This window comes from Sabethes cyaneus, chromosome 2, assembly GCF_943734655.1.
Source record: "Sabethes cyaneus chromosome 2, idSabCyanKW18_F2, whole genome shotgun sequence".
Lineage (NCBI taxonomy): Eukaryota > Metazoa > Arthropoda > Insecta > Diptera > Culicidae > Sabethes > Sabethes cyaneus.
In genome coordinates, this window is record NC_071354.1 from 136,625,747 (window position 1) to 136,640,241 (window position 14,495).

General features: G+C 37.5%; 1 protein-coding gene across 1 annotated transcript; it reads right to left on the reverse strand.

Annotated features, from left to right (window-relative positions):
* Positions 1-11,538: 11,538 nt before the first annotated feature.
* On the reverse strand, positions 11,539-13,448 carry LOC128737659 (zinc finger protein 25-like). Its single transcript, XM_053832337.1, has 2 exons — positions 13,367-13,448; positions 11,539-12,887 (listed from the first exon to the last, which is right to left on the reverse strand). Exons 1-2 carry the CDS (start codon positions 13,387-13,389, stop codon positions 11,705-11,707), a joined length of 1,206 nt encoding a protein of 401 aa, XP_053688312.1. The 5' UTR covers positions 13,390-13,448; the 3' UTR covers positions 11,539-11,704.
* Between the last annotated feature and the right edge of the window lie 1,047 nt (positions 13,449-14,495).

Genomic DNA, 14,495 nt, shown 5'->3' on the forward strand with positions numbered 1-14,495 from the left:
TGGCTACAACTCCGGAAGTCCCAGGTTGCCCCTTGACTTCAGGTAGCGTCACCGGATCGGGAAGGTTATCCGCGTCGCTCTCCGCATTCCCTGATGGTGAATTCAGGATCAGAGATGAAGCCGAGAGTCCTCCTTCCAGCGACATGCTGTCGAGGTTAAAGTCCTCTTCCATCCCTGTATCCATTACTTCGCCAGTATTGTCCGTGCCGATCGGACTGCGCACTTCCGGTCTACCGTCGTGCGCCACCTCTACACCTACTCCGGTGTTTATCACCAACTCTTGGGGGTCGTTGGTTGCCCCATCAATTATTGTTTCAAGGTTATCCATGGCGATGGTTGTACTCTGCTGGGGAGAAAATCAACGGTTCTTTACCAGCTTGGAACAGAGGGAGCAATATACTGCACAGGGTGCTCTGGTACCATGCAGGCTCCGTTCGACCTTGGGAAACTTTATTAGACCCCCCCAAGCATTCATCCCTAGGCACGGGTCGCGTTACACCGAGGATTGGGGTCCTCCTCCGCACTTTGCTCAGAATGTAGCATGCTCCTTGACTACTTGCTACATTGAGAGCAAAAGATTTTTACAAGATTTGCCGCGGAAGAGACTCGATGTGCAGTTCCGGATGGATCCACCATAAACTTACCATGGAGCCATCCGGAGCTGCACACCGAGCGACAAATCTCAACACTCCTCCTTTATCCTGGCTTGTGACAGACAGCTCGGGTCCCGATCCAATTTCCCCATCACTTGTTCACTCTTTTTAGGGAGCCACCCGTGGCGGTTCATCAGCGAAGGTCCGTCACTGGCGGAGTTAAAAAATGATGGTACTTGAAGTTACACTTTTGGCTCTATCTCCACTTATTTTCATTCGATTTTTATGCAATACATCTTGAAAGAACCACAATAGATTGGCCTTTAATAAAAAAAATAAGTTAATAAAGTAACATGTGAAATAAAACTAGAAATGTGCTTAAGGGGGCATAGTACTTTTTACACCATATTTTTGGCCTTATTTCAAATATTTTTTTCTCGATAACGCAGAAGGCGAATCGATTCGGGTTTTTTGCATTCTAAACATTGTATTTTAGACTAATATTTACAATTTTGTTTACATATGGGGACCTCTTCCCCCCTCCCCTATGGCTCCTTGAACATGATCATTCGGAAAAAAAACATGAATTGCGTTACCATGGATTGGCGCTCGGGGGCTTATCCGAATTGAAAAATTCCAAAACTACATGAAAGTATACTAAATTATCTCGTGTTTGACCTATCCTTTTTTTAAAATTCGAAAGTATAACAAAATGGCGGACATTCAAATATAAAAGTAAGGGGTTTCGTCGAAAAAATTAACTTTAAACATTTCTAAAAAATACAAAAATTGCAATATCGAAAAAAGGATGGGTCAAACACTAGATAATTTTGTTGGTTTTAAAACAAAACAAGAATCATGAAAAGTGCTTGAGCCGTTCTTGAGATATTTATGGTACCGACTTTGAAAACCTGGTTCCGAGAAAAACGACATTGAAGTTTTTATGCGCTGTGCAATCGTTCTAGACATGCGCGGTACAAATAACTGTAACTTTGTCATTTTTTGGAATTCATCGAAACGGTTTCAAATACATATGCTAAAAATGTTAATCTTTTGATATAAACAATAAAAACATCGATTTTTAGAATTGAAAAAGTACTATGCCCCCTTAACAGAGTGCGCGAAAGTTATCCATTTCATTTGAAGCCAATAAGAATGAATCTTGCACTATCCTGTAGAGCGTAAGTTTCTATCCCACACTCCGGAACATCCGGTATCGGTTCTACCGGAACTGAAAATTGACTGTTTGGAAATCTCTTCAGTAATATGGCAAATGGGGCATCAAATCAAAGGATTTTTCAACGCGAGTTCTTGCGTGGACGTTTTGGATGTATTTTCAATGCTTGCGACGACATATGAGATAATGAATAATGCGTCAGACCAACGAACAATTTTCCGCTATTTTAACCAAAATTGAGAATGGAGAGCAACTCGATCCTGATGAAACTAAGCTCATAGAGGATAGGTTCCGCACAGCAGAATGGTGTAAGCAGAACCTACCAGGCGCAGTGCGTCTATTTCATCGAAACGCCGATGTAGAGCGGTACAACGTAAAGACTTTAACTAATCGAACATTAGTTGATTTTTAAATTCTAAACTTGAACCAGCCGCTAATGTAACCTCAGCAGTTGATTATAAAGTGGAGGGTAGGCGGCCTACCTGTTGATCTGTTTCTGGACGATCGTAAAGCCAATGTTGCTCGCGATAAATGCAACCTCTTTGCTACTCACTTCAAGCAGGCTTTTAATCGTGCTCCTGCTTCCTCAGAACAAATTGCTTATGCTGTGAGAAACACACCTAACGAAGTCATCAACCTCAACGTCTTTCGTGTAACGGAGGAGATTGTGAAAACTGCCATCGAAAAATTAAAATATTCGTTAGTGGCCGGACCTGACGGTATTCCATCTTGCACCCTGAAAAAGTGTTCTACTGTTCTCGCTAGACCTCTCTCACTGTTGTTTAATGCTTCAGTTCAGCAGTGTAAGTTCCCTACTCTATGGAAAGAATCAGTAATGTTCCCTGTACACAAGAAGGGTGATAAGCGCAACGTACAAAACTATCGAGGGATTACATCGTTATGCTCAAGTTCTAAAGTGCTCGAGATAATCGTGAACGACGCTTTGTTCGCTAGCTGCCAACACTACATTTCCTCAGACCAGCATGGTTTTTTCCAAAACGTTCAGTCTCCACGAATCTCGTCGATTTCGTCTCGTTCTGCCTGCGCAACATGAATGAAGGGGTGCAAATTGATGCAGTGTATACGGACCTGAAAGATGCGTTTGATCGGGTGGATCACGGCATCCTCCTTGCTAGGCTGGAGAAGCTGGGAGTTTCCGCACCGTTCTGCAAGTGGCTACGTTCGTACCTAACACACCGTAGGCTAAGTGTGAAGATCGGATCAGAGATCTCCGACTCGTTCAACAACATCTCTGGCGTGCCACAGGGGAGCAACCTTGGACCCTTGCTCTTTTCTCTTTTTATAAACGAACTATCAGCTCTTCTGCCACCTGGCTGTCGATCTTTCGATGCTGACGATGTAAAATTCTTTAAAGCAATTAAAAGGGACTGCGACTGCATTGAACTGCAATACCTTGTGGATAAATTTGAAGATTGGTGCTCGAATAACATGCTTACCGTCAGCATCTCAAAGTGTTTCGCCATCTCCTTTCATCGATAAAATAAGCCCATAGCTTTTAGCTACAACATGGCAGGACATTTGTTACAACGCGTCTATCACATTCGTGATCTTGGTGTCGTCCTGGATAGCGCACTAACTTTCCGTATACACTACAACGACATTATCTCCAGAGCCAATAAGCCACTTGGATTTACTTTTAAAATCGCCAAGGAGTTCCGTGACCCGTACTGGTTTCGATCTTTGTACTATGCACTTGTAAGGTTTGTTTTGGAATTCGGATCAGTGATCTGGTGTCCATATCAACAAATTTGGATCACTAGAATCGAAGCAGTGCAGAAAAAATTTCAACGGAATTCTTTGCGCAGTCTTCAATGGCGCGATCCCAGAAACCTTCCGCCATATGAGGAACGCGAACGCTGCCGTCTGCTTAACTTGGAGACTCTTGAAAGAATACGTGCCAACGCTCAAGCCACGTTCCTGGCTAGATTGCTACTAGGAGATATTGACAGCCCCACTCTTCTGAGTCAACTAAATCTGTATGCTCCTGTACGACCCCTCAGAACCAGGTATTTCCTGCACCTGCAGGGACGGAATGCAAACTAGGGACTGTACGACCCTATCCGATTTATGGCAATGCGGTTCAACGAACTCTACGATTGGTTCGATTTCAACATGACGCCTAATAATTTTCAACGACGACTCTCTCGTAGACGATAAATTTGTAATTGTACTATTGTATGTATTTACTGTCATATGTATTTAAATCATGAAGACCACCTTGTGTCCGATGATTTTTTTTACAAATAAACAAATAAACAAATCATATATTCCGGATACAGGGACAACCAGCAGTTGGCGAGCGCGCGCTCGAAGGTTCATAAAATGAGCGTTATAGAGACCGGTGACTTACTATTTGTTGAATTTTGCAGTAGGGATGCCATATATGATAACAATTCCCAAGTAACAAAATTCATTTTAAGGTGCACTTGAAGAGGTTTCCAGCATTTTCTTCTTAAAACCGATCATAAATCTTATAATTCTACAAAATTGCGATAAAACTGTCATAAAACCCTTATAAAACTAGGGAGGCCCACACTAAAGAAGGTTCTTAAGAATAATTCCAAAGGTCCTTTTAAAACTTGTAATTTTTATCGATACCTATTTATAGTGACTTTCAAGAGTCGCTTGAAACTAAAAGAAAACCACCACAAGTGTTGCTGATTTTATGGTTGTCTTCTCAAAGAACGCTTGCAAGACAACATACACTTTTCGCAGCCGTAAAGTTTTTAATTGACTGAGAGCTTTAAGAGAAAAAAGCATTCACGGATATTACTTTTCCAAAATGGATATAAATGAAAATTGAAAATAAAAATGGTAACAAAAGCAACTGCTTTGTTGCCCATAAATAAAAAAAAATTCATGCCACGCTCAGTTTGTCGATCTTTTGTGACATGAAAGTTATAAAATTTTAACGCGCCGGTTATTTTTGCTAGATTTTTAAAAAATATAATTAATAAAAAAAATTCAATAGTTTCATTAAAAAGTTGATAGCTACCAAATTTTTAACAAATTGCGGCGAAAAGCCTTTTATATGTTCAAACATTTATTTAAAAAGATAAGATCACTTATGGTATTGCAAAACACTATATTTATAAACGCCCATATTCAATAGGCTACAATTTCAAAAGCAGTCAAAACAGTCCTGTTCGCCATTTTTTCAATGGTTTTATCTAAGTCAACCAGAAAGCGATTCTTAGACTAACATTTCTTGCATAAGACAAAGAAAACTTTTCCAAGAGGGCAATAAGTTCATCTATACTTATTGCATTCTTGAAGAAGACAAGCTGCGCTTGCATAAGAATTGTTAGTATTACTTAAGGGAACCAAGCTTTTCACAACCATTCTAGTATAAACAAAGAAAACGTCAACGTGTCGATGTTTGTGCTGGAGATGCATATACTTAGCCCTTTAGCGCGATAATTTCAAAGTAGGGGAACTGTGGGTAAAATGAACAGGTAGCCAAATTGCCAGTAAACCGCTTAAAATCTGTACCAGATTAATAGGTATCTTCTCCTAGAAGTATTTCAAGCTGTTTGAGACAATACGTGGTGAGCATAAGTTTTCTAATGTGAAAAAAATTGAAAAAGGAGAAAATATTTGTTGAAATCTGACGCTGATGGTAATTTCCACTAATAGTATATAAGCTTTTTTGGCGAAACAAATTAAATTTCGACTATTGGTATCATTTAGTGTTGTTTGCTTATCACTGTCCTGCGGATCTGTCGAAAGTTCCAAATATTTTTATCAACTGTTTGTTTATAATAAACACTAGAAAACAATTGGTGTTTTGGGGGCAAAATGAACACTTCACTATGGGGGCAAAATGAACTATGTGTACAATGATGTTTTATTTTCCATATATCAGCAGCCAGAACCTAATTACAATTCAATCAATAAAAATGATCGAGTCTCTCGAAAAATAACAGAAAATGACCGATGAAGCGAGTTGAAAGTCAAGCATTATATGAACGTGGCGAAGATACATTATGTTAACTTTGTGGAGTCCTATTTTAATTTTAGCAGCCTTGTTGAATATCTACAGCTTATGTAGAACAATGATAAGGTAAAATAATGTTTAATTTATCCAAACTACATGTTAACTTTAGTTTTCTATGACATGTTCATTTTGCCCTCATTGCATGTTCATTTTACCCACACGAAAAAAATCAGGCTCGAATGTGACACTTTCGAAAATAAGGAATTTTTCATGACAAATCGTCCTTTTTCAAACATCTTTATATTTTGCTACGTGTAATATGAATCCAGCTTTCAATTCATGTAGTGCGTTCAGCATTTGGTTGGTTCCTGGGGAAGCAAATGGCGACATTGCTAAGGGCGTTCATTTTCCCCCCAGTTCCCCTACAGCAGACATGTTGATTGTCAATATAAAGTGATTTTCAAAATTAAAAGAGGACTGCACGACAGTACCATGAGGAAAATTTATTCTACAGAATGTTTTATACACTTTATCGTTATCATCGCTTTTACAAAATACGCTTCAATTGCTTCGATCCCTTGAATCATTTTCCAAACAAAGATACTAACTAGTGATATAGAGGTCATTCAGTTTAAAAAACACAAACAACTCTAAAGGAAACCCGCACCGTCTCCGGCAAAACACAAATTTATTTAATTACGTACAAATCTACCACTGATAAATCATCACCGGCACCGTTCCCCAGCTCTGCTGCTCTCGTCATTCATTTTGTGACTCCGCTGATTGTTTATATGAAAGAGTTTTCAAAATATTGGGCCGATTTTTGCTTAATTTCCGTTTGAAAGATCCATATTTCTTCAATTTTCTTCTAGTTCAGCCATCCGTTTTGACAGATCAGTTGTTTACGCTAGAATGTTCTTTCTTAAGAGTATGATTTCTCTTTCAAGAATACACGGTTTTAAGAGAGTTTTATGGCAGTATTGTTGAGATAAACCAATCTTGCAGAAGAATGTCATAAATTTTTGTCAAATCTATTGCTAAACTTTAAGGAGCGTCGTTTTTAAGCATAAATCAAGTATCCCTTAAAACTGCTTATAAGGTGAATTACACTTATTGATAATACAGTTTTATGCGTGTTTCTTCAAGTCTCCTTCAGTCATACTTCAGAAATATTAATCAAATAATATAAAATTCACTTGGGGAAAAACATTATAAAATCTGATACACCTAGCAATGCTTTGATAAAACTACTATAAGAAATGAATAAGACCAATTGGCTTTTGGATTGTTACTTGGGAAGCAACGTAGACGTAGAAGATGGTATCGTAAATGGCGCGATGGGTGAGTTAAACTATGTTGAATACAGCGAAGATGATCCACGGCAACACATTGTCAAGATTTGGCTCAAATTTGAAAACGACTCCATTGGAAAGGTCTTGCGGGTCAAATCGAGGCCCGCTGTGTACTCTAAGCCTGACGTTCTTCAGCTCGATTGGACACCTATTGAAAAGCGATCTGCAAATATTAAGCTAAGTAGTAGCATTAAGTGCAAACGTATACAATTGCTTTTAGTAGGTGCGAATGCTCTTACTGTACACAAGAGTCAAGGCGGCATATTTCCTGAAATCGTGTACGAGTATGGCAAGGGACAGGAACAGCAGTTGGTGTACGTGGGAATGTCCAAGAGTTACATCGATTGAAGGATTGTACTTGACGAATAATAGAGGCATATTTCAGTTTTACCATGCAGTTCCCATCACCGAGAATCCAGGAATTACGGACGGCACTTAGGTGCCTGGAAAACCACAAATTGGTTACTTTAGGTACTGGACTTCTAGAATTTAAATCTAACGTAAGCCATTTTGCTGTGCTGCTGAGCCTGAATGTACAGAGTCTAAACGCACATTCAGCAGATATTTCAACCGATGCGGTTCTCAGACAGGCAGATATCCTTGCGCTCAGCGAAACAAGGATGGACAGTAATGAAGTTATTTCCATATCGACATTAGTGCCATGTACCTGATTTGATCAGTTAGTAAGTTTCTGATTAGCCAAATCAATTTTTGCCTTTCTACTATATGAAAATATAGTATAAAGGTATAGGAATCACTCGAAAAACCGAAAATCCAAAGAAAGCCTAGCGGGACGAATGTCATATACTATTCGACTCAGTTTCGAAAACTGAGCATTTTCTGTGTGTGTGCGTGTGTGTGTGTGTGTGTGTGTGTGTGTGTGTGTGTGTGTGTGTGTGTGTGTGTGTGTGTGTGTGTGTGTGTGTGTGTGTGTGTGTGTGTGTGTGTGTGTGTGTGTGTGTGTGTGTGTGTGTGTGTGTGTGTGTGTGTGTGTGTGTGTGTGTGTGTGTGTGTGTGTGTGTGTGTGTGTGTGTGTGTGTGTGTGTGTGTGTGTGTGTGTGTGTGTGTGTGTGTGTGTGTGTGTGTGTGTGTGTGTGTGTGTGTGGAACGCTTTTGATTGAGCCAACATTTCTCGGAGATGGCTGGACCGATTTTAATGATCTTGTCAAATGAAAGGTCTAGGTGTCCCATTGTTCGCCATTTAATTTCATATTGATTGGACTTTTAGTTCAAAACTTATGTATAAAAATACGAAAAATATGGGACTTCATTATCTCATAGGTCCCTTAACCGATTTGAACAAAATTGATTGCATATGAAAGGGGAGTCTTTCAAATCCTTAACTTAAAGATTTCATGACGAATGGGCTTGTGGTTTGAAAGTTACATAAAGAAATGTGGAAAAAATGTATTTAAAACTGCTTTTTGTTGCATATAAGCATTAATTCAATAGGAAACATCCTACAATTTATTATCATTTAAAAGTTACTGTTGAGATCTATAAAACGAAACCAAGTTACTGAAAATTGGACGATTGATTCAAAATTTATTCAAACATTAACACAGCGCCGTATATTAAACCGTTAAAAAGTATAAAATCGACATAAATTAATCAATGGTCGATTGTATTCAATGTATGTATGTGTATGTATGTAGGCATGCGTGTAGGCATGCGTGTATGTATGTATGTATGTATGTATGTATGTATGTATGTATGTATGTATGTATGTATGTATGTATGTATGTATGTATGTATGTATGTATGTATGTATGTATGTATGTATGTATGTATGTATGTATGTATGTATGTATGTATGTATGTGTGTATGTATGTATGTATGTATGTATGTATGTATGTATGAATTTATTTATTTATTACTATTTGATGGGGCTTTCAACCGTTGGTTGGTTCGCCCCAACGTATAGATGTATGCGTGTATGTGTGTATGCATGTATGTATGTATGTATGTATGTATGTATGTATGTATGTATGTATGTATGTATGTATGTATGTATGTATGTATGTATGTATGTATGTATGTATGTATGTATGTATGTATACGTGTATTTGTGTATGTATGTACATGCGATTTGCAATTTTAAAATTTGCATAGAAATACAAGAAGAGTGAGAAACATTTCAACTTTTATTTTCTTTACTTGCTGTTACTCGCAATCGGACGAGCAAAGCAAAAAGCGAAGAAAAGTATTTGATTTAATCATATAGGTATAGTGGCGTATAGTATTGAAAATACTAATGAGTTGATTTTCCCAAATAAATTTATACCAATTTCAAACAAATTTTGCGCATCAATAAATGCTTTTCCAATCAATAGATGCTAGAGCTTCGAAATTTTATATGAAAAAGAGGAAGAAAGGTTACTAATAATTCTGTACGATTTGTTTTCGCTAGTGACATTTTAAAAGATAATATCATATACCGTGGACCCCCGTTCGTTTGACCGTTTTTAATCTGAACACTTTTTAATTTGAACCCCGCTGGTTTGCACGATGTGCAAATTAAAAATGGTTCAAATGTCATTCTCAATATGGTATCATTTGCCTTCGCAGACAATGCACATAAACACGATTTGTTTGTACTGATCTAGCGTGTTTAATTCTAGTTTAATCAGTTTCACATTTCGTTTCCCAACGATTACGATAGAAATCCGATCGGAGAATAACATATTCGCTGTTTGCAATTACCAACTAAACGAGACTAAATCAAACCACCAAAACAATAACAAAAAGCAGGGCGACCAGTTCATATAAGTTTCAGCATATTTAGGGTTGCTAGTTGTTCAAATTAAAAACGAACCCCGTTAGTTTGCATGAGGAATCGTTCAAACGAACGGGGGTCCACTGTATCATGTATCATTTTTAATAAATAAATAAATATGGATCCACTCATACCAGCAAAAATTAACAAGCGCCAAAAATTATATCGATCATATGGCCATCCTCAAGCATGTTTATGGCGCTGCTTTTGTTTCTTTGATCTCATCGTTGCCTAAAATATCTAACGGGCAATATCGTATAAACGATACGATCAAGCTAAAGACTATTTTTTCATTAAAGTTTATTCAAAAAAAGCTCAAGTTTTGATTTTCATGCAAAAATAATTACCTGCAAGAGCGCCAACTAAAAAAAATTTCTCTTTTTCGTTTTTCATATCTAATGCTCTACTCAGTTATTTTTTCAAATTCATATATTACCTTTTTTGGATAAGGATTTTGAAAAATAGGGAACGGATATTTAAAAATATAGTCAAGCTAATTATAGATGTTTCTGAGAAATTAAAAAATAATTATTGCGGCAGTAGAAAGGCTAGGTCACACCGCTAGGTGGATTAATTCGGGTTTTTTTAATAATTGTTACTCTGTAGTGTTAATTCACCACTATCTTAACCAGAGACAATGTGAGTTCTTCCCTTCAACCCTTTAAACAAACCAGTTGAAATATTCGGACAAGCGACACCAACTCAATAATGTTGCCACCGAGCATCAGATGTAAGAAAAAGAATGTCATTTAAGATTATATACCACACATTACTTTAATTCACAGTGTCCAAACAGAAAACTTAAATAAACAGCATTATCATGATGTCTGATTTCGACCTCATGCTGCTCTAAATAACGGTTTAGCATGTGCCAGATTGCTTATAATTTACACGATGTAATAATCTGATCTGCAAATTCATAAAATCAATAATCATTTCTATTTCACAGTGCCTATCTATGACCATTGTAATACGCAGTTACGGTTACTTCTTTCAAATATTAAGACAAACATTTTGATCAAACGTCTTTTACGTAGTGGAGTCACTGGATACCCGAACAAGATTTGGCAACAAAAGTATATCAAAATTATTACATATTATGCTGTTGCTATCAACTAGCAATCATGTTTTGATACCGAGTCCAAGTGGCACTTGTGATGTATCAGATTTTGCTTTCATTTTGTTTTCATTCTTAATGAAAAAAATGTGCACATATTCTATTTATGATGTAAATAAACCTACAATATTTAAATTAATCTATTTTCACATAAATTTTTTTCTAGTAAAATGTCAGTTCAAAGTATCTTCTGATAGCAATATCCTGATGATATGATAGCAAAATGACAACTAATTCAGCTTTCCCATTACTATTGTATAACAGCAAAATTAGTATTCCGTTTGATATTTTTGATAGCAAAAGTAGTATTCAATTTCATTTCATGGTTTTAGAATTTTTGCTATCAATTTTGATATTTTAACCACTAAGTCGACCAAAATGAAATCAGACCGAATAATCAAAATCAGTTACATCAAGGTATCATTTTTTTTCAATTTTGTTTTCAATTTGCTCTAAAACTTTGCTCGGGTTAGTAGGCCACCATCATCATACCTCGAAGCAAACTGGGAAGCTCCCCGTTCCTTACATAATAAAAAAAACAGTTTTATATGTTTAGTAGCTATAAGCCTTTATTGAAAGACGAAATATTTAAAATTAACGAATCATTACTCCCTCGTGAGTCCAAGTCCTAATAGCGCTACATGCCGTATTTCGGAATTTTAGTTCGATAGACTTCCCAGCCTACTTAATCTACGCTGACTTCGAGGTTCACTAGGAGTATTAAAATAAATTAATTCCAATCAGACTGTAGCGAGGAGTCCTCCTCTACTTCAAATTTGATTGTTACAGGAGGTTCTGTGCTATTCATCGGCTCATTTAATTCATCGCCATCCGATCCCTCCTCAGCTTCATCAATCTTTTGTAAATGCATGTATTTAGTGTGCTGTGTCAAATAATTTCGCTGGTCAAAACTTCGTGGACAGAAGGCACACTGGAACGTTTCCTTGGGAGCTAGCACTTTCTTATACATATCTGAAGGGTGATATTTACCCATATGAATGAGCTTACCTCTCTCGTTGTCAAATCGGGCATTACAGAACTCGCATGCTTCTGGTAACATTTCATAATGAGATTTTATATGAAAGTTTAACGACGGGCGATGCTTGAACGTTTTGGAGCAGTAGGTGCAAGAATACGGTCCGTATACATTAGTAAGCTCACCACACTTTTTAGCAGGTGCAACAGGTGGTAAACCATGCATTTGTTGACGATGGGCCCGCAATGACTTTCCTTTTGCATAGTTTGCACCGCATTCTTCACAAGAATAGCGCTTTACATCCCCTCCATGCGATGTAATATGTCCCTCGAGATGATTCTTGCGTTTGAAAGACGCGGGACAAATAGTACATTTAAAAGGTCTTCCAGCATCAGAATGTTGATGTTTAAAATGAACATACAAATGAGTTTTATTTCTGCATTGTTTCTTACATATGTGGCACATTACAGCATCACAAGATTGATCAGTGGATGTATCCTGCATATAATCATTACGTACACTATCAGTGTCGCAAACACTATGATTTTCAACCGTTGGAACAACAAGATCGACATCAATATTGCTTTGATTGTTTGTTTCATCCACCGTAAACGCATTCATATGATCACCATTGCTTAGTTCATCCTCGACGGGATCGACATTAAATTCTATAGCATATTTTGCCGCATATCGTTCTCTAATTATAGAGTCATTGTGTAAGCTGCGTTGTCTGAACAACTGAAAATCCTCTAAAGTCACAGCGCACCTCCAGCAGATAGAAGCAGGAAGTCCATTCTCTGGATCTATTTGAATGCCCGTGAATTGAATTATCTGATTCAAAAGCATGTTATGCGTTTCACTTAAACCTGGAAGAAGTGGAACTAGATTGCGATCCCCGAAGCATAACCGACAATAAGAATGTGGATCCTCGCTGGGTCTGGAAGAGATTGAAAACAGCTGAGTATCCGTTCAACACAGAATAGGCAGAAGAATAGTAAGCTCAATAATTATACTGTTAGCTCCGAACATTAAATCAACTAGGTGTATTATCAATTCTCGCTCAATTAATCATAAGTTCTTAACGTACACACTTCGAAAAAAAACCTTGTAAGATTCATTTTTTCGTTCTGTGCAGGATACAACCGTAATTTACTTTTGTATGTTATTTTACAACGACCAAACATTTCAGAACATTAAAATAATGAAAGATTTTGTTTCTATTTACTTCCAGCGAATCATAGAACAATAATTGTAGATTATTCTCATTTTGCATTAATGTGAGCTGAACAGATCTATACTGTACCATACAGTACTAAACTACAGTTTACTACTTTATTAGTTCCAAATACAAAAATAAATAGAAACCTATAAATTTTCACTGAGTAACAAATATAAGGATATTCTACAGATACGTACACATCGATCTCTTCGGCATTCATTGCAGTTTCCAGAAGAAATTCCTTTAACAAAATTGCTTTTTATTCAGAGCCACACGCACAAATTTCGATTGTTTACCTATAAAAACTGTATACAGACAGTATTATGTACAGACGCGCAGAGATGAAACCACACTGAACAAATTGTGGTGGTGCCTGTCAAAGCCTTTGATATTTCTAGATAGAATTAACAAAAGGGCGAATGCCGCAAATGTAAACAAAACGAGTGAGAGTTACTTTTTGCTGGACCAGCATAGGAAAATCAACCCTCACTCGGTTTGTTTACGCTTGCGACATTCGCCCTTTTGTTAATTCTATCTTCATTTGACAGAAAACCCAAGAGAAAACCCATGGAAAAACTGTCAAATTGCCGCAACGTAGTAAAATCCGTATGCATTGTGTTTGGACCTTAATAATGCCGCTCAATAACTAAGCCAGCAGCCCGAAAATCTTAACCTTCCGTTACACGCGCCAACTTTTCTAACACGGATACTCGCGCCTTGTATTTTGTACAACACTCTTTCTCGCGGAATTTCTCGGAATCCTGGCTATATAGAAAGTTGTCGTCTTCAGCAGAGTTAATCAATAGGTCAAGACCTTTCGTTAGGGGGATAGAATTTTATAAGTTTGTCACCATGCGGTGCTCAAACCCGCTGCAAATTGTAGGGTAACCAACGTATTTTGGACTCCATCAACAGCTGTACATAATTTGGACACTTCATTTGATTTTGCTGTAAGTGTCCAAATTGTGTACAGCTGCTGATGGGGTCCAAAATAGGTTAGATACCCTACGTCTTACAATTGCGGCCATATACAGGTTGCTGCATTCGGAAAGATCATTTATCGTTCCTAAATGATGTAGTATTCTATTGGCTAGATTTTTTTCTAGCAGTTATGTTTTCTTAGATGTTTCCCACATAAAACATAGTAAATATGATATCATTTCTGCTGTTGGCAGCTTAGACAATTGGGCTAATGTGGTGTTTTAATTCGTTTGGGCAGGAATGTTAGGAAAGTTTTTTGCACAGTAACATAGTGGCACAGACACATAGTGAGTGAGAAAATTTGAAACTTCCGTTCATCAGTCTAGCGTTTTCGGTCCACTAAAA

Coding starts and splice junctions, on each gene's coding strand:
- LOC128737659 (XM_053832337.1), bottom strand. CDS start 13,389: ATGAATGCCGAAGAGATCGATGT. Junction 12,888..13,366: donor AATGCCGAAGAGATCGATGT/GTACGTATCTGT, acceptor AATCTCTTCCAG/ACCCAGCGAGGATCCACATT.